Raw genomic sequence first — 27,565 nt, 5'->3', positions numbered from 1 at the left:
ATTTCAGAATTGCAAATAAAGGATTGCAGGCTTACATTTAAAAAGACTTTTTAAAAGAATAACCCTATTTCCATTTAAACACTAAAATTGCTTTTTTAAAAGAATATTTTTCTAATTCAATCCAAAAAATCAAAGTAGTAGACACAAAAATTCTTTAAATGAAGTGGAGGAATGACATCAAGTCTTTCTAAGCTGATACTGCTTTACTGTTTTACCATTTACTTTTTACCTCTCCTCTCTTTTCTTGCCACGGATTTGGACTCAGTCTGTCCTCGAGATCAAAAGCCAGCACACACTCTTCTCCATTCATGGGACTGACCATGGCCGGCATGTCGGCAGGAGGAACCGGGGAGGAGAGCGAGGGGCACTCAACAGGTGCGATCATGCCAGCCGGCATCAAGGCTCCCACCACCACATCTCTGTCAGAACAGAAAGCCTTACCTCAGGAAAACTGTGGCTTCACTGTGGCACCACAGCAGAGTTAGGAGACAGGACAAGCTCTAATTGAAGGATTTCCTCACTTTTACAGGACTCAAGTAAAGTATAAAATATTATTACCATGTGTCCACTGATTAAATGCTAAAATGTTTACTCTTGAATTTTGAATAACCATAGTTAAACTGCCAAACATAAATATCAGATCAGGGAGCAGATGTAGCTCAAGTGGTTGAGCACCTGCTTCCCATGTATCAGGTCCCAGGTTCAATCCTCAGTACCTCCTAAACACACACACACACAAAACACACAAAAAAACAACTCTCAATGGGGAGATGTAGCTCAGTGGTTGAGCACCTGCTTCCCATGTACAAGGTCCCAGGTTCAATCCTCAGTACCTCCTAAAAACACACACACACACAGAACAAAAAAACCAACTCTTATTGGGGAGCAGATGTGGCTCAGTAGTTGAGCACTTGCTTCCCATGTATGAGGTCCCAGGTTTGATCCCCAGTATCTCCTTAAAAAAAAAAATTAGATCAGAATAAGCCTCTGGATTTCCCTCAGAAATCTTCTTGGACTGTTGCTATAGCTTAAGGGCCTGGTAATTCTACCCCCAATTTTTTTTTTTAAATTTCTCTCCCCTTTCCCTTCCCCCGCCGGTTGTCTGCTCTCTGTGTCCATTCGCCGTGTGTTCTTCTGTTTCCACTTCTTTTCTTATCAGTGGCACCGGGAATCTGTGTCTCTCTTTGTTGCGTCATCTTGTTGTGTCAGCTCTCCATGTGTGCGGCGCCATTCCTGGGCAGGCTGCACTTTCCTTCGCGCTGGGCGGCTCTCCTTACGGGGCGCACTCCTTGCGCGTGGGGCTCCCCTATGCGGGGGACACCCCAGCGTGGCAGGGCACTCCTTGCGCGCATCAGCACTGCGCATGGGCCAGCTCCACACGGGTCAAGGAGGCCCGGGGCTTGAACCGCAGACCTCCCTTGTGGTAGGCGGATGCTCTATCCATTGGGCCAAGTCTGCTTCCCTCTACCTCAAATAATTGGGTACTTACTTAAAGCCAGACATGGACCACATGGGCCTCACTCTAGGCAATAAAGACTAAACTGTCCGCTCAACGACTGACTCTGGCTTTTAACTGAAATTAAGGGTTCTGGTAGTTTAAAGGTCCTATGTAAGTCCTTGTACTTATTTCTCTGTGTCAGGTCCTTACATAATCATGATACATTAATAGATTGGCAACAGCTTACGTAGGCTATGATAAAATAGTAGCAAAATATTAGATATCACTATAAAAAAATCTCCCTTATCAAGTGTTTGAGGGCTGGAGGGTTTGGGTTATGGTTATGGTTAATTCTATTTCTCTTCTCCCAAATATTAATGCTTCAAATTTATTGTATAAAAGAAATTAGGAAAATGTTCCTTTACTTGGTTTATTTATTCTTATTTCCATACCTATTAAAGCAAACACAAAGATACCATCATCTACCATCCAGTGGGGATACTGTCTACAACTCACAGTATTTAATGACAGTAACAACATTATAGCAAATATTTGATAAATCAAAAAATGACAAGAATTCTAAGCTTACATAATTGTAAGATAGCAAAACTTAACAAACATTCCCACCTGGCATACATGATTTGCAACGCTGTTAGTACATGAGATAAGGCCTGCTGTTTGGCCAGATTTCCATCCAATGACAAGAGAATCTTGGCAAGAGAAGGGCGATTTGGCTTAGATATGTTTGCACCACTGATTTTATTACTGGCAGCAGAAGAATCTGCATCTGAAGGCACACCTGAATAAGGAAAATAAAACTGGGTTTCTATTTTTAAAATCACAGTTTTCTCTATTTCTATAAAGTATGAACTTTCCCTTTAGTTCCAAAAACACACTACAATTGGCATTTTGCTATTTCACAGAGTAGGTATTAAACTCATCGATGACCTTTCAAATTAAAAAAAAAAACTTTATCTTACGATAGACACTTTTCAGCAAATGTTTCTTCTAATTATAGGACAATTTGGAAACTGAAAAAAACTTGCTTACAACTGATTATACTATACACATATAAGCTATGAAAATGCCACAATTACATGCATTGACACTGAACCATAAGATAAAAATTCAGGACAATAAAAAGAGAAGACAGTCACCAATAAACAATCTTACCTGACACATGTCCCAGCTCACTGCCCTGAGAGTTCCCAGGCCTAGGCACAGGCAGGGGAACCATGGAGGCCAGGAGTCGCCCTGAGTGGAAGAGTCTAAGAGCTGGGAATATGAAGGTGGACGGGCCACAGAACAGTCCAGAGATTCCAGGGAGGACACAGCTGCTCAGGGAGTGGCCACAAGACTGGAGGTGCCCTCCCCTCACTAAACCAAGAATTCAGCAGAAGCTGATGACCATACACATGAGAAGAGCCCAGAGCCAAAGAAGGAAATATGTGAAAAGATTAGAGGGAAGAATGTCCAGTGAACACACAGGGCCCAAAAAGGTGCCTATTCCTAGCAATCAGACTGGAGAACCCCATAATTCATAGAGCTGGAAAGAGTACTCAGAAGGGCCTTGCCTCAGTGGTGGGGAATAATTAGACCTAGATTAATATCAACTCTAACCCACTTAAAATCCAAAACTAAGACCCAAAAGGATTAGTCTTCTTAAGAGTAACCTAGTGGCATCTAAGAGCAAACAAACCTTAAGGAGATTTATAGACATACAGAATCACCAGCAACATACAGGTTAAATTCAGTGTGTGGCATCCAACACAAAATTTCCAGGTAGGCAGAAAACCAAGAAAATACAACCCAATAATAAAAAAAAAAAAAAAGGAAAATGAATCAAAACCAACATAGAAGTGATATAGATGTTAAAATCAGCAGATGGAGAAACTAAAATTTTTATTATAGGTGCAATTCATATGTTCAAAAAGATAACTAAAGACATGCAGAATATAAAAATAACCAAATCAAACTTCTAGAGTTGAAACTACAATATCTGAGATCAAAAATAAACTAGAGGGATTAACGGCGTATTAGAAAACACAGGGAAGCGGATGTGGCTCGAGTGACTGGGCTTCGGTCTACCATCTGGAAGGCCCTGGGTTTAATCCCCGGGGCCTCTGGTAGAGGCACCTGCACAGGGAACGACACAGCAAGATGATGATGCAACAAAAGAGAGGGAGGAAAAAAAAGAAAATGCAGAAAAGAGTAGTGAATTTGCAGGCACAACATACAAAAACATAAAAGAAGAACATATAGAATGAACAGGGCACCCTCAAGAGATCTAATATACGTTAAACTGGAGTTGCTGAAAAAGAAGGGAAGAGGGTGCAGAAAAAATTATCTGAAAAACTAATGACTGAAGTTTCCAAATCTGATGAAAACCTAAGATGCATAATGAATCACATGTGTAAGAAACATGAGGATAATTACACAAGGCACTTTGTAATCAAACTGTACAAAATAAGAGATAAAGAGAAAATGCTAAAATGCTAAAAGCAGCCAAAGGAAAAAGTAAAAGATAAAAATGACAACAAACTCTCAATGAAAAAGATCCAAGCTAGAAGACAGTGAATTTCTTTAAAGTATAGAAAAACAACTGCCAAACTAGAATTCTATATCTGGAAAAAATACCTTATGAAAATGAAGCAAAATAAAACCTAGTTCAGATACACAAAAGCTAAATGTGACAGTTTGAATTTTGGTGAATTAAAAAAAAAAAAAGATTACGTTTTTGAACTAATCCATTCCTGAAGTTGTGAGACTCTTTCATCACCTTAGATTCAGTTAAGGGACCTTTATCAGATTGCATTTTTGGACCACATCAGTGAAGCACGACACAGGTTGAGTCTCTGCCCTCTTGCTGAGTCTTATATAAACTGAAAACACAGGGGGACATGGAGAAAGGAAGCTATCATTCAATCCTACCATATGAGTGAAAGGAGACAACAGAGAACATGAGGACTTCAGGTTCACACCTACAGATGCAGAAAAACAGAGAAGTCACAAGAGGCTCAGGAGATGAGACCAAGGGAGAGGTGCCTGATTACCCACAGCTGAGTTCCCAGATAAAGCAGAGAGAGACCAGCAGACCCACCATCTTGCCTCACTATGTGGCAGGAATCCAGGATCTGCCAGCAGCCAACCTTTGGTAAGAAAGCATCTCTGATAATGCTTTTGATTTGGACATTCTCACAACCTTGGAACTATAAATTTTGACCCCAAATAAATCCCTATTATAAAAGGAGATTTTTGTTAGTTCTGCATTGGCAGCTTTTGGCAAATTAAGACACTTTCCAGTATACCTACACTTCAAGAAATAAAAACAGAAGTCCTTCAAGCAGAAGGAAAATGAGACTATAGGGAAACATGGATCTACAAAAAGGAATGAAGAATGCTGGAAATGGAAATGGAAATGGAAATGGTAATTACATGGGTCAATATAAAGACATTTTTTTCTTACTACTTTAAACATTTTAAAAGATAATGTTTAAAGAAAAAAATGTTTAAAACATTGTGAGGTTTACAACATACATAGAAATAAATTACATGACAACAATAGATCAAAGTTTGTAGGAGAAAACAGAAATACAATTTGGATGGTTCATATGTGAAATAATGTAATATTGCTTGAAGGTAGATTAAATTAAGTTAAAGGTATATAATATACACCCTAAAGCAGGGCTTCTTAACCAGGGATCCATGAACCTTCAAAGGGTCTGTGGAGAGATTTCAGGGGTACCGTGAGCTTGAACTGAAAAAAATCAACTTATTTCTTTTATTTTCCCTGACCTCTAACTGAAATCTAGCATTTCCTTCACTTATGAATGGATACAATAAATTACAGTAATATTCATTTCATATCATTACACTTGGTTGCATACCTTGAAAAATCACTTATGCTCATCCATACTTTGAAATTACAGTAGTTGTTAGACCCGACACTAGTTAAGTCATAAAACTATCTGCCGCTACAAAATGAGAAGGGGTCCGTGGTTTTTACCTGACTGGCAAAAGGGTCCATGACACAATAAAGGTTAAGAACCCCTGCCCTAAAGGAACCACTAAAGTAACATGGGTTAGAACTCATAGCCAACAAAGAAGAAAAAACTAAATCATAATAATTAATTCAAAGAAAGGCAGAAGAGAATAGCTAATACTAATAAAAAACAGGTAGATAATAGATGTGAAACAAGTATGCCAATAATCGTATTAATTGGAGGATCCAAGATGGCAGAATAGCGAGCGGCAGGGTGCACTCATTCTCCAGAAGCAGCAAGACAACAGGCAGGCTTGCCAGGAATAGGCAAAGTGGTGGGGGCAGGGAAGTGGCACAGGTGGCCAATAAGAGAGGCACGGCCAGGTGCCAGGGGAGTGGCATGGGCAGCCAATGAGGGAAGCCTTGATAAGAATACGGGGAAGCAGCAATGGGTGGCTTGTGAGGGAGGCCTCACTGGCAAAGTCAGTTACAGGCAGGAGCAGGGGAAACAAGACAGTGATGCATGGATTCTGGAAGCCAGGGTACCAAGGTACAGCACTGAAGGAGCAGGATGGGGAGACAAGAGAGGTGACAGCAGAGGAACTGGCTCTTAGGAAGTGTTCTGAGGCCCTTTCATGGGTCTCTTGCCCATTTTGATCAAACAGGCAATTCTAAAGATTTAGAATAATCTAAACCAAGTGTCAAAGAAGAGCCTTAATTCACAGCCAACCTACAATAAAACCCTAGGCAAAACAGAAAACCCGACCAACAGGTTAAACTCATCATGATAAATAGATGCCTAGGCACAAGCAAAAAATTACAAGCCATACAAGACACAGGAAGATTAAATTTAAAAAAGTAAAAAGTCCAAGGAGATGCAGAATTAGAAAAAACAAAGATGTCCAAACAAATCTTTGGGAAGAGCTAAAGGATATTAAGAAAACACTGGGGAGCATATAGAAGAAACTGAAAACATACAAAGAAAAATAACAGAAGTTTTGGTAATGAAAGACACAATAGAAGTTGATTAAAAATATACCAGATGGGAAGCGGATATGGCTCAAGTGATTGGGCTTCCATCTACCACATGGGAGGACCCAGGTTCAACCCCCAGGACCTCCTGGTAAAGGTATGCCAGCGTGACGAGCCAGTGCCTGCATGGTGAGCCAAGTACCCATGCAGCAAGCCAACGGCAAGCCACACGGCAAGACAATGATGTAACAAAAGGAGAGACCAAGGGGAGAGTCAGGGTAAGACACAATAGAAACCAGGAATTGAGGTGGTACAAGTGACAAGGAACCTCTCTCCATATCAGAGGTCCCCAGGATTGAATCCCAGTGAATCCTAGCAGAGAAAATGAGAAGAAAAGACAAAAAAAGAGAAATAAACACAGAAGATCATACAGCGAACAGACACAGCAAAAGCAGCAGGTGGGTGGGGGGAGGAAAAAATATACTAGAATCACACAACAGTGGATTTGAACAGGAAGAGGAAAAATTAGCAAATTAGAAGACTGGACATCCAAAATCACATAGAGCAGATAGAGAAAAAATGGGAAAAAATTGAGCAGGGTCTCAGGAAAATGAATGACAGCACAAAGCACACAAACATACACATTATCGGTATCCCAGAGGAAGAAGAGAAAGGGAAATGGGGAGAAGGAATGTTGGAGAAAACGAAGTGGAAAATTTCTCAGTTCTTATGAGGGACATGGATATACATGCTGAGGAAGCACAGCAAACTCCAAACAGAATAAATTCTAACAGAACCACTCCAAGACAGATACTAATCAGATTCCCAAATACCAAAGACAAAGAGAGAATCCTGAAGGCAGCAAGACAAAAGCAATCCATCGCATGCAAGAGATGCCCAGTAAGATTAAGTGCTGATTTCTTGAAACCATGGAGGTCAGAAGGCAGTGGTATGACACATTTAAGGTACTGAAAGAAAGAAACTGCCAGACACAAATTCTGTATATAGCAGAACTGCCCTTCAAAAATAAGGGAGAGATGAAAATATTCACAGAATAAACAAAAACTGAGAGAATTCATCAAGAGTTTTACCCTACAAGAAATACTACAGAGAGTTTCACAGGCTGAAAGGAAAAGACAGGAGAGAGAGGTCTGGAAGAGAGTGTAGAAATGAAGATTAATAAGGATAACTAAAAGGGTGAAAAGAAAAGCAACCATTCTACGGTCCACAGGATGGAGGAATAAAGTATGGATTAGAGTGGACTTACTGATATTCTATTCATGAACTATTGTGATTAGTAATTGAAGAAAATGTGGCATTGGTGTGGAGAAAAGTGGCCATGGTGGCTGCTGGGGGTAGGGAGTGGGAGGAAGAGATGTGATGTGGGGGCATTTTCAGGGGTTGGAGTTGTCCTGGGTGGTGCTGCAGGGACAGTTACTGGACATTGTATGTTCTCCCATGGCCCACTGGGTGGACTGTGGGAGAGTGTGGGCTATGATGTGGACCATTGACAATGAGGTGCAGCAGCGCTCAGAGATGTATTCACCAAATGCAATGAATGTCTCATGATGATGGAGGAGGTTGTTGTTATGGGGAGAGGAGTGGGGTGAGGGGGGTGGAGAGTATATAGGGACCTCATATTTTTTTAATGTAACAAAAAAAAAAAAAAAGAAGCAAAAATAAGATATGACATATAAGCCTAAGGATAAAATGTTTGAAGTATTGCCTTTACAGGAATAACACCGAATGTTAGAGACTTGAACTTTTCAAATTAAAAGATGCAGACTGGCTTAATGAATTAAAAAACACAAGCCATCCATATGCTGCCTGCAAGAGACTCATCTTAGGGCTAAGAATACATGTAGGCTGAAAGTGAAAGGTTGGAAAAACATATTTTACAGAAACAATAGCCAAAAAAGAGCAGGGGTAGCTATACTAATAACAGACAAAACAGATTTAAATGCAAAAAAAAAAAGTTATGAAAGATGCAGAAGGCCATTATATACCAATAAAAGAAACAATCTACCAGAAAGGAAAACAGTCATAAACATTTATGTACCCAATAACCATGGTGCCCCAAAATACATGAAGCAAACTCTGACAAAACTGAAAAGGTGAAATAGACATCTCTACAATAATAGTTGGGGACTTCAACATGCCACACATGTTAATAGACAGAACAACTAGACAGAAGATCAAAAAGGAAACACAGAACTTAAACACTATGATAAACAAGCTATACCTAAGAGATAAATAGAACATTGCACCCTAAATCAGCAGGATACACATTCTTCTCAAATGCTCACGGATCTTCCTCCAAGACAGACCAGATGTTGGGTCACAAAACAGATCTCCATAAATACAAAAAGACTGAAATTACACAAAGCACCTTCTCTGACCATAATGGAACAAAACTGGAAATCAATAATAGACAGGAAAGAGGTAAATTCACAAATGTATGAAAGCTAAACAACATACTCTTCCTAAACAATCAGTGGGTTGAAGAAATTGCAAGTGAAACCAGTAAATATATTGAGACAAATGAAAATGAGACCACAACTTATCAAAATTTATGGGATATAGCAAAAGCAGTCTTGAGAAGGAAATTTATAGCCCTAAACACCTTTATTAAAAAAAGAAAAAAAGACCAACGATCTAACTGAAAAGCTGGAGGAACTAGAAAAAGAACAGCAAACCAAATCCAAAAGCAAGCATAAAGGAAAGAAATAATAAAGATTAGACCAGAAATAGATGAAATTGAGAAAGGAAAAAAAAATAGAGAAAATCAATAAAACCAAAAGTTGGTTCTTTGAGAAGATCAATAAAATTGATAAACCCTTAGCTAGAGTAACAATGAAAACGGAGAGAGAAGATGCAAATAAAGTCAGGAATGAAAGGGGGGATGTACGACTGACCTCACAGAAACAAAAGGGAACATTAAGAGGATATTATGAGAAGCTGTATGCCAACAAATCAGACAACCTTGATAAAATGGACAAAGTCCTAGAAACACACAAATAACCTATACTAACTCTACAAGAAATACAAGAACTAACAAACCAATCACAAGTAAAGAGATTGAATCAGTCATCAAAAATCTTCCAACAATGAAAACCCCATGACCAGATGGCTTCACAGGTGAATTCTACCAAACATTTCTAGAATTAGTATGAATCTTGTTTAAACCTTTTCAAACAATTGAAGAGAAGGGAAAACTACGCAACCAGTTTATGAAACCAACATCAACCTAATACCAAAACCAGAATACTACAAGAAAAGAAAATTACACAGCAATCTCTCTAATGAACATAGATGCAATAGTCAACAAAATACTTGCCAATCGAATCCAACAGCCTATTAAAAGAATTATACACCATGATCAAGTGGGTTTTATTCTTGGTATACAAGGGTGGTTTAACAAAAGAAAATCAATTAACATTAATACACCACAATTACAAATTGAAAGGAAAAAAAACACATGATCACCTCAGTTGATGCAGAAAAGTAATCTGACAAAATTCCACATCCTGTCTAATATATGTAGAATTTTTAATAAGTAAAAGTATGGGAATGAATAGAGTTGATGGTAACACATAGTGAGTTGAACTAACACTGTTGATTTATAAATGTAATTGTAGCTGAAAGGGGTAGTATAGGGACATAAATTTCAATAGAAAGGAAGCTAGAAGATAATCTAGGGAATGTATAACAGTGATTTTGGTGGTGGACGAAGACTGTGGTTAGTTGTACAAATACAAGAATGTTTTTCTTTTATAAAGTGTTAAGAATACAGTTACACAAAGGAAAATTACAATATAACTTAGAGACAATAGTTAACAGTAATACTGTAATATTTTTGCAGCAAGGATGAAGATATCAATTCTAAGAGCCAATAGGAGGGGATATAAAGGGATATGGGATTCTCCCTTTTGGAGTAATGAAAATGTTTTAGGACTGACTGAGGTGATGACACCATAACTCTGTGATGAAAATGAGAGCCACTGAGTGTACACTTTGAATGAATTGTACAAAGCATGAGATTACATAACCCAGGGAATCCTGTGGTGGGAGATGAATTGTGGTTAACAATAAATGTAAGAACGATCTCTCATGAACTATAACTAATATATAATACTAATACAGGGTGTTAATAATCGGGTGGGCTGGGGTAAAAACAAGAAACATTAAGATACAGGTTATAGTCAGTAATATTCTGACGATGCTCTTTCATGGTTTATAACAAATGTTACACAACAATGCCAGGTGTATTGGTGGTGAGGTGATGTATGGGAGTTCTGCATGATGATATGTGTGTTTGTTTTAAAAGTTCACAACTTTTATCATACATTATTATGTATGTTCCTGTATGAATAATATCCTTCAATAAAATTTTACTTTAAAAATCCAGCATTCTTTCATGATAAAAACATTGTGAAAGATAGGAACAGAAAGAAAGTTCCTCAACATGATAAAGGGGGTATATGAAAAATCCACAGCCAACATCATACTCAATGGGAAAAGGTTGAAAGCTTTCCTTCTAAAGTAAGGAAGAAGACAAGGATGCCTACTGTCATCACTGTTATTCAGTACTGTCCTAGACGTTCTAGCTAGAGCAATTAGGCAAGAAAAAGAAATAAAAGGCATCAACCTAATACCAACTATGTCATTAAACCAAATGCCACTGATTGTACACTTTGGATGACCTGTATACTTTATTAATATGCATCAATAAAATTGATGTTTAAAAAAAGGCATCTAAATTGTACAAGATGGAATAAAATTCACATTATTCACAGATGACATGATCTTATATTTAGAAAATTCCATAATATCCATAACACAGCTATTAGAGCTGGTAAATAAGTTCAACAAAGTGGCAGGATACAAGATCAACACCAAAAATCAATAATGTTTCTATATGCTAGTAATGAACATGATGAGGAGGAAATCAAGAAAAAATTCCATTTATAAAAATCAACAAAAAGAACAAATAGCTAGGAATTAATTTAACCAGGGATATAAAGGACCTGTATACAGAAAACTACGCACTGTAAAGAGAAATAAAAGAAGATCTAAACAAATGGAAGGACATTCTATGTTTATGGACTGGAAAATTAATTACTGTGAAAATGTCAATTTTATACAAACTGATTTATAGATTCAACACAATCCCCCCAAAAAAATTCCAACAACATACTTCACAGAAATAAAAAAGTCAATTGCCAAATTTATTTGGAAGGGAAAGGGGTCAAGCTAAAAACATCCTAAAAAAGGAAGAATGAAGTCAGAAGACTTTTATTTCCTCACCTTGAAGCAAAATACAAAGCTACAGTGGTCAAAACAGCATGGCATTTGTATAAAGATCAATAAGTTGTTCAATGGAATCTAATTGAGAATTCAGAAATAGACCTTCACCTCTACAGTCAATTTTTGATAAGCCTACCAAACCCACTTTACTGGGACAGAATAGTCTCTTAATCAAAATGTGCTGGGAAAACTGAATACATAAAACCAAAGAATAAAAAAGGACCCCTTATCTTCTCCCTATAGAAGAATCAACTCAAAGTTGATCAAAGACATAAATGTGAAAGCCAGGACTATAAAACTTTTAGAAGATAATGTAGGAAACATTTTAAAATTTTGTGGTAGGTGGGGGTGTCTCTTAAACCTTACACCCAAAGCATGAGCAACAAAAGAAAAAATAGATAAATAGACCACCTCAAAATTAAAAACACTTTTGCACCTCAAAGGCCTTTGAGAAGAGGGTAAAAAGGCATTCTACTCAATGGAAGAAAATATTTGGAAATTATTTATCTGACAAGGGTTTAATAGCCACAATATATGAAGAGACCACAGAACTCAACAATAAAAAGACATACAGCTCAATTTAAAAACGGGAAAAAGACTTGAACAGACATTTTTCTGCAGAAGAAATACAAGTGGCAAAAAAACGCATGAAAAAAATGTCCAACATCACCCACTATTTGGGAGATATAAATCAAGGCTACAACAAGATATCATCTCACATCTACTAGAATGGCCACTATTAAGAAAACAAAACTACAAGTGTTGGAAGAAGATGTGGAAAGAGGAATGTTTATTCACTGTTGGTGGCAATGAATTCACAGCCACTGCTGAAGTCTGTCTGATGGTTCCTAAGGAAGTCAGATATAGATCTGCCATGTGACCTGGCAATACCACTACTAGGTATACGCCCAGAAGAACTGAAAGCATGGAAACAGACAGACATCTGCACATTGATGTTTATAGCGGCATTATCTGTGATTGCAAAGAGAAGGAAGCAACCCAGGTGTCCATCAACTGAAGAATGGATAAACAAATTCTGGTATATATACACAGTGAAATATTATTCCACTATAAGAGGAAATGAAGTCGCGAGGCATATGACAATGTGGATGAACCTGGAGGACATTATGTTGAGTGAAGCAAGTCAGACAAAAAAAGGACAAATATTGCATGATTTCATTATTATGAACTGATTATAATGAGCAAAATCATGGACTTAATAGTTAGAATATAAGTCACCAGAAAATAGAATAAGGTTAGAGATTGGAAAGTTGAGGTCTAATCTATGCAGAATTGGTAAACTGTTTGGAAATGTTTGGAAAAGAACAGAAATGGTGAATGTATATCATAGTGTTTGTAACTAGCGCTAAGATATGGGTATGATATGGTTGAAAGGGAAAGTAAAAGGTTGTGTGTATCACTAGAAGGAAAGCTAAAATAGGAAACATCGGACTGTATAGCATAGCAAATCCTCGTGAAAAATGAGGATAGTTCATAGTGCATATATAAGAATATCTTTCTCTGAAACAAAACAAATGTACATTAATGTTACAAGATGTTAATATCAGGGTGATATTTGGGCAAAAACAGAACCAAAGAAAACTATGGATGGTAGTGCATAATAATATATTAATAAACTTCCACCATTAAAAAAAAAGGAAGATGTAAATGAAAGAAACTAGACAAAAAAGTACTATATATTGTTTCACTCCATCTATACCAAATATAAATACAAATAATCAGAGAGACAGAAACAGATTAGCAGTTACGTATGGCAGGAGAATGATGGAGAGACTGAGATGACCATGAGGGAGTAGGGGTTTTTTGGTTATTTGTTTTTGTTTTTTTGGTCTTTTTCTTTTCTTTTTTATAGTAATGAAAATGCTCTAATATTGACTGAAGTGATTAATACACAACTCTGTGATTATACCAAATGCCACTGACTGTACAGTTTAAATGTATATGGTTCATGAATATGTTTCAATAAAATTGATTTAAAAAAATAAATAATGTCAAAAAATAAGAAGCCCAACATAATGCCTATACCTATGAAGAATGTTCTATTTGCATGCGTGCACAGTAAATTCAGAGTTAACCTGATTATAAACACAAAAACCAGCAGTAGACTTTCTTCTAAAATTTTCATTACAGCCTGCATAAACTGCATCAGAGCACACTATAATTTTTGTGTCATTTGGTTAATAAAGCTAGCACGTAGCACTACAACCTCTAATCTGCTGATTTCTATCAAACACAAATGATGTTGCAATAACATGGAGAAGAATCTCATAATATATAAATCTGTGTTACCTAAATAGGAAGCACCTAAAGGGTCTCTTGCAGTTTGAAAGAGAACGGGCTCATGGACGGAGGGAGTTGCTACATCTACGGTTGTCCACGCCACACTGTGAGATGACCCACAAGCCACTCGTGTGATTCTCTGGCCCTCTAAGCCTTGGACAAGTGTGGGCTTTCTGTTAACTGTGGTCGTGCCATTGCCCTGTTGTCCGTGGTCATTGTCACCCCAAGCATATACCTGTTTAAAACAAAACAAAACAAAACCTAGAATTTTTCGATCTTTCAAAACATTTTCTTCAAATCTACTTCAAAACGCCTAAAGTATATAATCTAATACTAGAAAGAATTAAATTCTTTAAGGTAAAAGCAAAACCACTTTGGAATCTTACAAAAAAGGCATCTACATATTATAATTCTGAGGAAAATTTAGCTATGGAAATGCTTGCCAATGACTATAAATGAGCATTTATATGAAAACAATTCAGCAAATTCATCTATTTGTTTTATTATAGCAAGTGGGGAAGGTCACCTCTTCAGCTATGTGCAATAATTAATTTTTTCCTTTACCTTTCAAAGAAAAATGCTCAAAAACAGTAAGTTACTGTTTCAAGTAATCTGCTTCATAGCTTTATAGAACTACACAATACAAGTCATTTAATTGAACTGGTTTAAAAACCAGTGTACTAATTTTGTTGTCATAAACAAATTTCAAAATATGCCATTCATAACTCTGTCAGGAAAGGGCCTCTCAGAGCAGAAAATAAGCAATACTTGTCAAGTACAACTTTATTTCTTAAAGGAGGAACGCAGATTTCTTCATCAGTCCCACCCTCACGGTTCTTCAGGCACCAAAATTTATCTTATATTCATCAAGAATTACAATTTTGCTGAAACAAGGACTGCACCACCACCTCACCCTGAGGACCACCCCTCCTGCCCCGTTCCCAGTCTGCCTGCTTACCTGCCCCGCGTCAGTGACCGCCAGGCAATGCAGGGCCCCCACAGCCACATGCACAATCCTCTTCCCCCGCAGTCCTTCTACCACCTGCGGCTTCCGCACATGTACATCCGAACCATGGCCAAGTCTGAAGTAATCCCCCTTGCCCCTATGAGGTCAACAGCAGGAGTTTTAACATATGGGTATAGTGTGGTGATGTTAAACAAGAAAATACTAACTGTTTTACAGCTTTTAGAGCAAATTTATAAGATATCACACATAAAACTTAAGGTTTTTCAAATTATAAAATCATTATTAACTCAAATTAAATCATTAATCCTGCTAGCACGATTCTTAATATTATAAAATGTGTTTTAGAATATTCAAATTATTGTTGTAGGTTTTCATATAGAGCTGAAAACATGACAAGCAACCCCAAATGCCTCTTAAAAAACATAGTGTAATCCTTTCTGAAGCTACTTCTATGTTATGATATTCAAAACTATTATTTATTGTGCTGTCCCAGGTCAATTTTGGTTGTTTCACATCTTTGAACTTTAATAAATAAGGTTTTATAAGAAATTCACATCAACTTTTCAAGATTAAAGAAATCAGAAATCTGTTTTCCTCTCATTTAACCATTAAGCTTCTGGTATAGATAGTAAGTGGGCTAAATTTTGGGGGGGGATTCTTTTAAAATGACCCAGTTATCATGGGAAATTTCTTCTTGTAATGTTTTCACTAAACCCAACCAATATAAGAAAATGAAGGTTTAACAATTCACCAGGGGAGGTGGGCAGATACTCCCTGCCCACAACTGCACAGCTACAAGACCCTCCGGGATAAGGAGGATTTTACGTACCATGTCCACACTACTCCTGACTTCGTAAGAGCCAAGGAAAACTGAGCACCACACTCAATCTGGCAAACCCCCTGTCCATTTAGTCTTTCAATGTTCTGGGGAATGTTACAGCCTTCACTTCCTCCCCGGCCCAGTTTTCCAAAGTCACCATCACCCCAGGAAAATACCAAACCTAGGTTAAAAAAAACACAACTTTAGACTACTGCTTCATAACGTTGCTATCCACCCAGAAGCTTAGCATAATCCTAACAGTAGCTTACCTTCATCGGTCAGAGCCAGAGTCTGTGCATCTCTACTTCCACATGCAACCTGGATTACTCTGTGACCCAGAAGGACTTTCACCTACTCAATTACAAATTTAAAAACAGAATCAAACACAGGCACTGAGAAAGCAATGGAATTTTTTTCCCCACAGACTGAAAGCCAACAAGGCATATCTCTATGAACTTTCCTAGACTCGATGCTTAGCTTCTCTTGAAATCATCAGCTGGTAAGCTTTCTGTAAGCAACAAAAGTGTGTATAATCACCATTTTGGGCTTCAGCTGTGTTGTGTTATCCCCATGTCCCAACCGGCCATACTCTCCAAGGCCCCAGGTGTACAGTTCCCCACTGGAAGTGATAGCAGCACTGTGAGAGCTCCCACAGGCAATGTCCCGTATCCGCTTGGTTTTCAGAGCCTCTATCAGCCTTGGCTTGTCACAGTTCCTGAAACAAGATTAAATTATACTTTCTATAATCAATCTATCCTTTTTTAGAGTAGAAAAAACAAGGAGATCTATACTGATCCACATTTAGTCAAAACATTTATAGATCAATTTAACTATCAAACCTTAAAACAGAAATGTAAGACCCAATCACATTAACTAATATTTTGAAATTTTTAAACATTTGTTTATATAAATAACCTATCCTATTTTCATTTTGTGCAAAAGTAACAAAATGTAAATAGTCACCATTATTACCACTAACTGCTTATTAGTAAGACTGAAGAAAATATCCTTACATCCTGCTGAAGTGTCCGAGCTTTCCATCATCTCCTTCACCCCATGAAAACACTTTTCCATCGACAGTCAGAGCTGTAGCATGCCGGCCACCTGCAACATCCACACAGACATGTTCTCCCAAAAGTTGTTTCACACTAAGTGCCCAGGATGACTACCTATGCTGCCTAGCAGACAGCATACAACACTGAATATGTTTTGAATAAATGAGCAAACAGTTATAAAAAGCATTCTGGGTGACAAAAGAAGTTGTCAACTTTATTAATTATTACAAATTTGAATTCCTACAAAGAATTTTATTTGCAAAAAAAGAGATTGAATAATGCAAGTTATTATTAATAGGATTCATATTAATACTATGTTAAATATATTAAAAATTTCATTGGAAAATGTGAAAATAAATATATTGGGAAGTGGATGTGGCTCAAGCGATTGAGCTCCCATCTACCATATGGAGAGTCCCAGGTTAGGTTCCCAGGGCCTCCTGGTGAAAGCGAGATGGCCTATGCGGAGAGCTGGCACAACAACATGACCCAACAGAAAAGAAATACAGAGAAGCGACAGTGAGAGACACAACAAACCAGGGAGCTAAGGTGGTTCAAGCAATTGAATGCCTCTTCCCCACATCCAAAGGTCCCGGGATCAGTTCCCAGTGCTTCCTAAAGAGATGATGACAAGAAAAGACAAGCAGACACAGAAGAACATGCAGCAAATGGACACAGAGCAGAGAGCGAGCACAAGTGGCAGTGTGGGGAGGGGGCATAAATAAATAATTTTTTTAAATATATTTGTGATCAGACAAATTGTTAAATACAACAACAGGGTAAGCTTTTGAGAAATGCACTCTAACCAGTGGACTTACTAAAATAAAAGAACCATCAGTTACCATTAAGGCCTCCTACACACCCTTTCTAAAACATGAGTTCATGTTCTTTTCCTCGCATGGAAGACTTTCCCAGTTCATCCCCCTCCTCTGCCTCAGGATTCAAGAACACTGTCTTAAAGACAGCCTCTCCTATACGCCTGTGTCCCAGACTAGCTCCCAGGCTCCTGAGGACAGCAAGGCAGCCAGGGCCCTGAATCCACCCGAAACCCTTCTCCTGCTTCCTTACCAACAGAACCCCCATATTAGCAAGCAACAATGTACTCAACTAAAAACTACACTTCCCGGTCTTCCTGCTCAGAGGAGATCACAACTGACAGGCAATAGAAGTGAGGATTCTAGAAATGCTCTTTAAAGGGACCTGAAGGGGGTTGGGAGAAACGCCTGTCTTGTGCTTGAGTCTTCCTACTTGTGTCTGGAACTTGGACTTGAGGATTAGCACTGTAGAGGTAACTTAGGTTACCAGGGCCTCCTGGTGAAAGCGAGATGGCCTATGTGGAGAGCTGACACAACAAGATGACGCAACAGATGGAGAAGGAAGGAGCCTGGGTCCTCAATGACATGGAGCTGCCCGACTGGCCCTGGACTCTCATCTCCAGACTTTTTACATAGGTGAAAAATTGACTTTTATTCACTGAAGCCATTATTGGTTGGAACTTCTGTTACAATGGCTAAACCTAACCCTACTGAATACAGACAGGAAATAAGCTTTTATCTACTTCAGCTCTTTTCCCTACAGGCCAAGTACAGAGGTTCCAAATAATACTCGATAAAGGTTTACCAAAGAGAAGGAGCATGATGGCTTTAAGGATCTTTTTCACCATGAGGTTCACAGATATTTTTAGAAAAGTGATGAAAGTTATAAATTTTCTGTCCAGAAAGATAACATATATTTAAACACAGGCTTTTATTTATGATTCCACAGATGCTATGAACCAGACCACAGATTTATAACTCCTTGCTTGGAAGGGTATGCTCACACACTGGAAATGCCAGTGACTGTAAAAAGCCTAGTTTAGAAATGATAAATTTCACACAATCCCAAGACTTACATTATCCAACTTTTATTACTAAAAGGAAACCTGACAAAGAACCCCAGGATACCTTAGGGAAATTATTTAAAGACCCTGCAGAGTATAAGCTATAGAATTATCCTTACTAGTAGAAATGCTGGACTCATACCTGAAAAAACCACAAGTAGAAACACTGAGCATGTACCTGAATGAACCACAAGTAGAAATGCTGGGCACATACCTGACTGAGCACAAGTAGAAACACTGGGCGCATACCTGAATGAATCACAAGTAGAAACGTTGGGTGCATACCTGAATGAACAGCCACCTTTTTGACCACGTAGTTGCTGAGGGCCGTAATCTGTCGAGGAATGGGCACTGTCCCATTGGAGATGCCCAGCCCCAACCGTCCATTGGTGGCTTCTCCACATGCATACACTTTCCCTTCCACAGTCACTGTAAGAAACAAGAAGGAAGGAAAAGGACTCACATTTCAAATGATAACAATTACATATCTGATGTTAAGCATAAAATTTTTTAAATTTAAATATTTGAGTAATCATACCTGCAAACAAACTTTTAGAACCACCAGCCACCTGTACTACGTTCAAAGCAGATAAGGTCTCAGAGAATGAAGGAATCTTTATCTAGAACAGGATATTTTTAAAAGCAAAAGAAGGAAAAGATAATTTATACTTTGAAAATTTAAAGTAACCTTATTCAATGATACAAGGAATTACTGTTTATACAGTTATATTAACAAAAGGAGTTTTTATCTTTTAGATAGATGCCAAAATATTTAAGGATGAATTTATTTACTTTGAAATAAAACAGGAGAGAAACACTGATGACTGTTGACGCTGGTACAAGGGACACAAGAGTTTACAGTCTTATTCGTTCTACTTGGATTCATTTAAAGATTTTCAAATAAAAGGTTGAAAAATGACATCTGGTAAATACACTTTATTTCAAGTTATGTCCTGATCATTATCTTTTATTCTAACATCTCTAAGAAATTATAAGCTTAAAATTCCCATTTTAAATGGGTGTGACAGTTCCATTTGGTAAATCTAAAAAAAAAAAAAAAAAGGCATGTTTTTTAACTAATTCATTCCTGTGGGTTTAAGACCCTTTGTTTGCATTAGGTTTGGTTAAGGGACCTTGATTAGATCACTTGAGTAGATCACTTTTGATTGGATTACGCCGGTGAGGCATGACTTAAGTTGGGTCTCTGCCCTCTTACTGGAGCCTTATATATATAAGAGACATAAGAGACATAAAGAGATACACAAAAAAAAGAGAACTGCCATTTTGACCTGGCCATGTGTGAGAGAGGACTCAAGGATCACTTGAAGTAGGAAGCCCCAAGAGACTGGGCTGAAGAGAAGAGCCATATGCCTGATCACCCACAGCAAGGAGGGGAAGGCAGGTACTTTAGCAGAGCTCAGCTGCCATTTTGCCTCATCATGTGGCAGGATGCCAGGATCACCACTAGCCAAAATCTGGTGAGAAAGCATTTCTGCTGATGCCCTGACTTGGACATTTCACAGCCTCGGAACTCTAAGCTTTTACCCCAAATAAAATTCCCATTATAAAAGCCAACCCACTTTTGGTACTTTGCATCAGCAGCACTTGGGCAAAATAAGAAAATGGGGATGAATTAATTATTCTTGTAGCCCTTGTCCAAGAAAATCTTTATGATTCTCCACGTATCAGAAATGTCTAGTCACTATTACAATGGTAGAAAGGATTTATATGATAATTATGGAATGCCGAATCCAACACTTGATGTGAAATGCTATTTAAGACCGCGACCAAGGTCATGGGTTTCTAGAAATGGCGGACACCCAACGAAATCCCTGGATAGCCAGCCACTGTCACAGCTAAGGCGTTCATAATATTCTCTGTACCAACTTTCAAAATGGAGTTCAGGTGCCTTAAAACACAAATAATTCAAAACTGTCCAAAAAGGAAGAAAATGAATTGTACCTTAGAGGAGAGAGTTAAAATAAATGAGTGCTCAATTTAGTTCTAAGTTCTTACAATGAAGGTACGAAGGGAACTTATGGTAGTGATAGCTCATAGAACACTAAAAGGAAGAAGAGATGCTTACCTGAAGAGAAACTTTCTAGGCACTAAACTTGGAGGAATTTGTTTTATGGTCCCTTAGACAAGAGTCACCAAGTAATATAAGGGTCAGTGAATTCAACTCTAGGTCAAATACATAATTTCTTATATCTACTATTAGAAAAGTCTGGTCTTTCTAAGCAACTTAAAATACCTGACAAATTAATCTTTCATCCAAGAAGCTACAGAATTAAGTATATTATAAGCACAGAATTTATAACTCAGCAGCTCCAGTTTCACAACTCAACGAGGCAAATAAGAACATGGTGGCCTTGACCCAAAACAAGCCCCTCTAGAGAAGAGGATGTATGTGTGTGTTTGCTTGCTTCTCTGTGCTCACAAAGTACTATGTCTCTACAGAGGGTATTTCATGCTGGAATACCTGAGGCACCAAGCGCCTAGAGGACATGAATCACATCTTGCTCAACTTTGTACCACTATGGCGTTTAACTTATTTTGATTATGGTAAATAAAAATTTTAACTGTACTGAAGGCAGGATACAGATATTAACAGTCCATAATATTCCTCTACGCACTCATCAAGTATTTTCAAAACTACATATTCTAGTTTATTTTTTAAAGCAATACTGTAACTATATCTAAAGAGCAATATTTTCCATACAACAAAGTTTTTCAGAAACTAAATTTCCTAAGATCCATTAGTTCACATCAAGAATTGCTTCAGGGAAGCGGACGTGACTCAACTGATAGAGTGTCCATCTACCATATGGATTTCCAGGGTTAGTTCCCCAGGGCCTCCTGAACCACGAGGTAAGCTGGTCCATGCACAGTGCTGCTGTGCCAAGGTGTGCCATGCTATGCAGGGATGCCCCCACGCAGGGGTGCCCCACATGCAAGGAGTGTGCCCCATAAGGAGAGCTGCACCGTGTGGGGGGGGGGGGGGGGGGAAGTGCAGTCCACCCAGGAGTGGTGCCGCGCACACAGAGAGCTGACACAGCAAGAAAATACAACAACAACAAAAAAAGAGATGCAGTTTCCCAATGCCGCTGGATAATGCAAGCAGACGAAGAAGAACACACAGCAAATGGACACAGAGAGCAGAGCAGACAACGGGGGGGGGGGGAAGGGAGAAATAAATAAAATAAATCTTTAAAAAAAAAAAAAGAATCGCTTCAGAAAAATTATTTCTATTTGTATTAAAAAAACAAACAGAACGTATGATAGTTATGATCCTGTGTCAACTTGGTCAGATTTTGCTGTCCAATTATTGGGTCAAGCAAGCACTTAAGGACATTTTGTGGATTTAAATTATTAATAGGTTGAATGCATGGCTGATTACATTTACAATCAACTAATGGGATTGCCTTCAACAATGAGAGACAGCTCATCCAATCAGTTGAAGGCTTTGGCTTTAAAAGGAGAAGAGGGGAAGCAGGTGTGGCTCAAGTGACTGGGCTTCCATCTACCACATGGGAGGACCCAAGTTCGATCCGGGGCCTCCTGGTAAAGGCGTACCTGGGTGGCAAGTCAGCACCTCTGTGGCAAGCCAGCACCTGCGTGGCAAGCCAGTGCCCGTGCAGGAAGCCAAGAGCCCATACAGCAAGCCATGCAGCAAGATAATGATGCAACAAAAAAGAGACACAAAGGGGAAAGTCAAGGCAAGATGCAACAGAAAAATAGGAACTGAGGTGGTACAAGTGACAGGAAATCTCTCTCCACATCGGAGGTCCCCAGGGTAAAATCCCACTGAATCCTAGAGGAGAAAACAAGAAGAGAAGACAAAAAGATAATAGACACAGAAGATCACACAGCAAATGGACACAGACAGCAAAAACAGCAGGATGGTGGGAAGGGGGTTGAAAAAATAAAAAAATAAATAAAAGGCAAAGTGATGATTTCAGCAGCAGAAAGGAGAATTCCCACTTCCATTTCAACCAGCCACCTTCTCCTAGGGAATTCATCAAAAACCTTCACCTGAGTTCCCAGCTTGCAGCCTGCCCTAGGGAATTTGGACTTGCTTATCCCTACACTCCCATGAGTCAATTTCTACAAAAAGAACTCATAATATTTACATAATATACACATATGTATGTATATACACATGTGTGCACATACACACATATATCTCCTCCCTGTTTTGCTAGAGAACTCTGATTATACAGATTTTGGCATCATCAGGAGAGTGGGGTGGTGCTACTGCAAATACTAAAAATGTGAAAATGGCTTTGGAATTGGGTAATGGGTAGAGGCTGGAAGAATTATGCAGTGTTTGATAGAAAAGAACTAGATTGCTTCGAAGAGACTGTTGGAAGAAATAAGGACATTATAGGTAGTTTCAGTGATGTCTAAGAGGGAAATGATGACTGTATTATTAGAAACTAGAGGAAAGAAAATCCTTTTGTTTTGTTATTCTTTTTTTCTTATTTTCATTATTTTTTGTTTTTGTGTGTTTTCCTTTTTTCCTTTTTTTGATTCTTATTTTAAGGCGGCAGAGGACTTGCCAAAATAGAGTTCTGATGTAGGTTAGAGCGTAGAACTTGAAAGCAAAGAACTTGGGTTATTTAGCTGAAGATAAGTATGAAAAGTACAGTATGGTTTCTCCTTGCAGCTTATAGTACAATGTGAGAAGGAAGAGATAAGCTGAAAACTGACTGTCAAGCACAAAGAAACCAGAAACTGATGGGCTGGAATACTCTGGGCTTCTGGAAAGTAAGTCCCCAGAGGTTAGTGCTCCATTTAAGGGTTTAATTAAACATGGATCCAGCCAGCCACTTCAGGGGAAGATAAGATTAGACAGTTAATTGTCTGATGTTTGGACCCCTGTAAACCACATGCAAAACCAAAAAGTTTTTTGCATAATGTGTATGAATGGAACCACTGCCAACCTGGACTAAAAGGGACAGAGAAAGGGAAAATTGAATGAAGAATCACTTCCAGGGCAGAAGCATGGAAGCTGAGGTCTGGACAGAAGATATCGCATTTCCTCAGGCCAACAGAGCGGGCCCACCCATGTGCGCAGGAAGGTTGAGTATACTCTGGCCCTTGGAGAGGGCACGCCTTCCGTCCCATTGTTCAGGAAGTGCTGCCCCCCCAATGCTCAGAGATGGTGGGGTCTATGCTCTAGCATGTACATAGAGCCAGGCTGCCACCCCAGTGCTCTGAGAGAGTGGAAGCCTTCATCCCAGTGCTTGAAGAGAGTTGTGCTAGTACTTAGAAGGGTCAGGGCATTGTTTCTGAAATCTCTTAAGGCTTTTGATGTTGTGATAGAAGAACACAGTTTGCATATAGAAAGAACATATCTTTTGGGGTCCAGAGGAGTGTGTGTGCCTGAAGCTGTATGTACCCCAGAGAAACATGTTCTTAAATCTAATCCATTCCTGTGGATAGGAACCCATTGTAAGTAGGACCTTTTGATGAGATTACTTCATTACAGGTGTGGCCCAGCCCAATCAGGATGAGTCTTAATCCTCTTACTAGAAAGCAGAATAATATTCAGACAAACAGAAAACCATAGGAAGCAAGAAACTGAAGGTCAATGGAACCCAGAAGAGAAGGGAGGAGCCAGGACATTGCCATGTGACACAGGAGCCCAGGACCAAGGCTCACAGGTAGACAGAGGCAGAACATAAGTCTTCAGGAAGAAAACACTGCCTTGATGACAGTTCATTTTGAGTTTCCCTTAGCTTCAACAACATGAGCAAATAAATTTGTTGTTTAATCCAACCCGTTTCATGGTATTTGCTTGAGCAGCCTAGAAACTAAAGCAGAAGGTAAAACCATTATAGAAACTTCGGAAGAGGTTTTACTATTGTTGCTTAATTTCTCTCAGACTAAAGTACAAGCAAATATCCTTCTCAGTTAAGTGACAACAAGAGAAAATGGAATCTCAGAGTGGAGGGGAAGATACCTTAGAGCCTTTCAGTCCACCCAGCTGGTCCTTGTCATTCAGTCCCCATACAAACACTTTGGTTCTTATTGTAGCTGCTGATTCCAACCCTGAAGACTTCTTTCTAATAAGACTAACCAAAGGAAAAATAGAGACAGAAATAAAGGTTATATATATGGGAAGGCGGTGGGGGAGAGAGAAGGCAATCACATGCTCTCAAAGTTGAATGGCTACTACCAGAAACTCTTAAAAAGTTTTGTTTTAATACAATAAAACCCTGAGTATGAACAGGAGTTAAGTGTCTTAGAGAGCTGAATTTTCTAGACATCAGCATGCTACCTTTTAATACCAGAATTTTATTTTGGTGTTTTGTTTATTTCTTTGATAGAAGCCTTTCTAAATACACGCAATGCATTTTTCTTTCTTCTTAAACAGGAAGTTGAACATCACTGTTTTGATGATGCAAAGCAATCCCCTTCAATTACCATGACTCACAACTACTATGAATACAATTGTAGAAAACATTTGCTAAATGACCCCAGTAGCCACCACTGAGACTAGACTGGCAGTGTGGTAATATCCCTAAAACTAGACATCTGTTTAGTCATTTATTGCTATTGTTTTTTTTGCCCCCAAAGGAAAAATAAAACAGACATAGATACATGACCTCAGGGCCAAAATACTGTTTTCTTCCTTTACATCCTCTACCTGAGCCCATCTGCCAATGACACCGGCAAGAACGTCTGACCTCTGGGCAGCTGGCTTGGAGGTCTCAAATTCTGTATTCTCCCAGAGACCTGCTCTGGCCTGGACAGGCTCTTGAGGTACTGATCAGCTAGTTTATTCTTCCTTGCTTGTCCCATTTCCTGACCTGTCCTCAAAAGGCTGGAAGTTTAATCAACAGTAGCCAAAGCCCTCCAATTCTTGAACCTGACGAAACCCACAAAGTAAAAGAGACAGATTTTCTTGGTTGTTAGTTTGGTTGAATTAGGATATAGGATGAAATCCTGCACTAAATAAAAAGTACGCTATAGAAAACTAATGGGGAGCAGATGTAGCTCAGTGGTTGAGCACCTGCTTCCCTTGTAAGAGATCCCAGGTTCAATCCACGGTACCACCTTAAAATAAAAAAATAAAAAAGAAAACTAATGATATGGATAAAAGTTAATGATAAAATAGTAAGCAACAAAAGCTATAAATACATATACCATGCCATGCCATTTCCATAGGAAAATACATTTATGGACAGAGGAAAAAAACTGAGAAAGGCATAAACAAAAATACTAATTGTGATATTTCAGGTAGAAAAATTAAACATTTTTATTTCAGTGTTTTAACTGTATTTTTCTAAATATAATACATTTCTACATTAAATATTTTCTAAAAATAAAATTTAAATTATCATTTTTTAAAACTCAACAAAACTTTACTAAACATTACTATGGGCATAAAACTACTATCATTATGAGATACATTCTAACTATTTACTTTTGAAAGTTAGAATTTTGTAATGAGGCAGAATATAAGTGAGTGTCAATAACAAATGACCTTACCTTCCACTGTTGCCTTTATCATCATCTTCCTCCTCATTATCTGAAGCTAAGAAAGGGACGGCTGCCAAATCTTCTTCCTCTGCACGAATCCGTCCCAGTATGATGAGACCATGAATTTTACAATCAATTCCCGAGCTCCTGCACTGCTTTATCGCAATTTCAATATATCTGTGATACTAGACACAAAAACAACGAGCTACAGACTTTCAAACATTATGCAGTTTAACTAGACAGCAAGAGGCTTCAGATGTGGAATGCATGAACTGTTAAAGTTCCTTTAAGTTCTGAGAATATCAAGTAAGTTTGGCAAAGTTGATGCAGCCACATCCAGTAGGGTTTTGCCTTCAAAAGAAGTTATTAATTCATCTATTGTACTAATGCAAGGCATGGGACTCACATTGGTTCCCTTACAGGAATTAAATATCATGAGAGCCGTATTAAATGACTTCAAACTTTTCTCTCTTAGAGCTTTCTTAAATCAAGAGATAGTAACTAAGAAAGAGATAAAATGCCAGGTACTCACAACACCTACATAATTTCTAAAATACAATAAAGATATTTTTTAAATTTTATTTTATTTCTTAATTATCTTTTTCTCAAGTTAATAGATCACAGAAAATGTTACATTAAAAAACATAAGATGTTCCCATAAACCCCACTTTCCATCTCCCCACCCCCCATCATTTTAATTGTATTTTTTTTGAAGATATAGATCACAAAAAATGTTACATTAAAAAATATAAGAAGTTCCCATATACCCCACACACACCCCCACCCCACTCCTCCCACATTAACAACTTCTTTCATCATTGTGGCACATTCATTGCATTTGGTGAAAACATTTTGGAGCACTGCTGCACCACATGGATAATAGTTTACACTGTAGTTTACACTCTCCCAAGTCCATTCAGTGGGTTATGGTGGGATATATAATGTCCAGCATCTGTCCCTGCAATATCACTTAGGACAAATGCCCCCACATCACATTTTAATAAACATAAATTAGAGAAAATAATATAAAGAACCTAAGTAAACCCATCACTCAGTTCAACAATTATGAACATACAATAAATCCTTTAGATATATGGCTTATCTCAGAGAAAATTCTAGGCATCATACTGTTTCAATGCTTTATTATTAAGAGATAAGGACAATTTTTTATACATTTCCACAATACTATCATCATAGCTAAAAAAAAAAAAAAAATGTCCCTAACCATCTAAAATACTAAAAATGACCAAGTGTTTCTGATTATCTCATAAATGTCTTTTAATTGTTGGCTTGCTCAAACCAGAATCCAAACAAGGTCTGGCCTCTGTCTGTTATGCCTTTGCCATTCACTAT

The 27,565-nt window shown here is 38.3% G+C and overlaps 1 protein-coding gene across 3 annotated transcripts in view; it reads right to left on the bottom strand.

Annotated features, from left to right (window-relative positions):
* Positions 1-27,565, bottom strand: part of HERC2 (HECT and RLD domain containing E3 ubiquitin protein ligase 2) — a 290,972-nt gene that overhangs the window by 45,871 nt on the left and 217,536 nt on the right. For all 3 annotated transcript variants that reach the window (XM_058294806.1, XM_058294807.2, XM_058294808.1), the window contains exons 56-67: positions 26,222-26,397; positions 24,690-24,801; positions 19,260-19,341; positions 19,007-19,150; positions 16,801-16,891; positions 16,325-16,502; positions 16,057-16,138; positions 15,797-15,968; positions 14,959-15,103; positions 14,010-14,235; positions 2,066-2,237; positions 230-419 (exon numbers count right to left, since the gene is read on the bottom strand). In XM_058294806.1, coding sequence (XP_058150789.1) covers positions 230-419; positions 2,066-2,237; positions 14,010-14,235; positions 14,959-15,103; positions 15,797-15,968; positions 16,057-16,138; positions 16,325-16,502; positions 16,801-16,891; positions 19,007-19,150; positions 19,260-19,341; positions 24,690-24,801; positions 26,222-26,397 — 1,770 coding nt within the window. The remainder of the gene's footprint in view (positions 1-229; positions 420-2,065; positions 2,238-14,009; positions 14,236-14,958; positions 15,104-15,796; positions 15,969-16,056; positions 16,139-16,324; positions 16,503-16,800; positions 16,892-19,006; positions 19,151-19,259; positions 19,342-24,689; positions 24,802-26,221; positions 26,398-27,565) is intronic.

The sequence above is a fragment of the Dasypus novemcinctus genome, chromosome 3 (assembly GCF_030445035.2).
Source record: "Dasypus novemcinctus isolate mDasNov1 chromosome 3, mDasNov1.1.hap2, whole genome shotgun sequence".
Lineage (NCBI taxonomy): Eukaryota > Metazoa > Chordata > Mammalia > Cingulata > Dasypodidae > Dasypus > Dasypus novemcinctus.
Note: the sequence above shows the minus strand (reverse complement) of the source record. Positions and strands in the feature narration are given on the sequence as shown.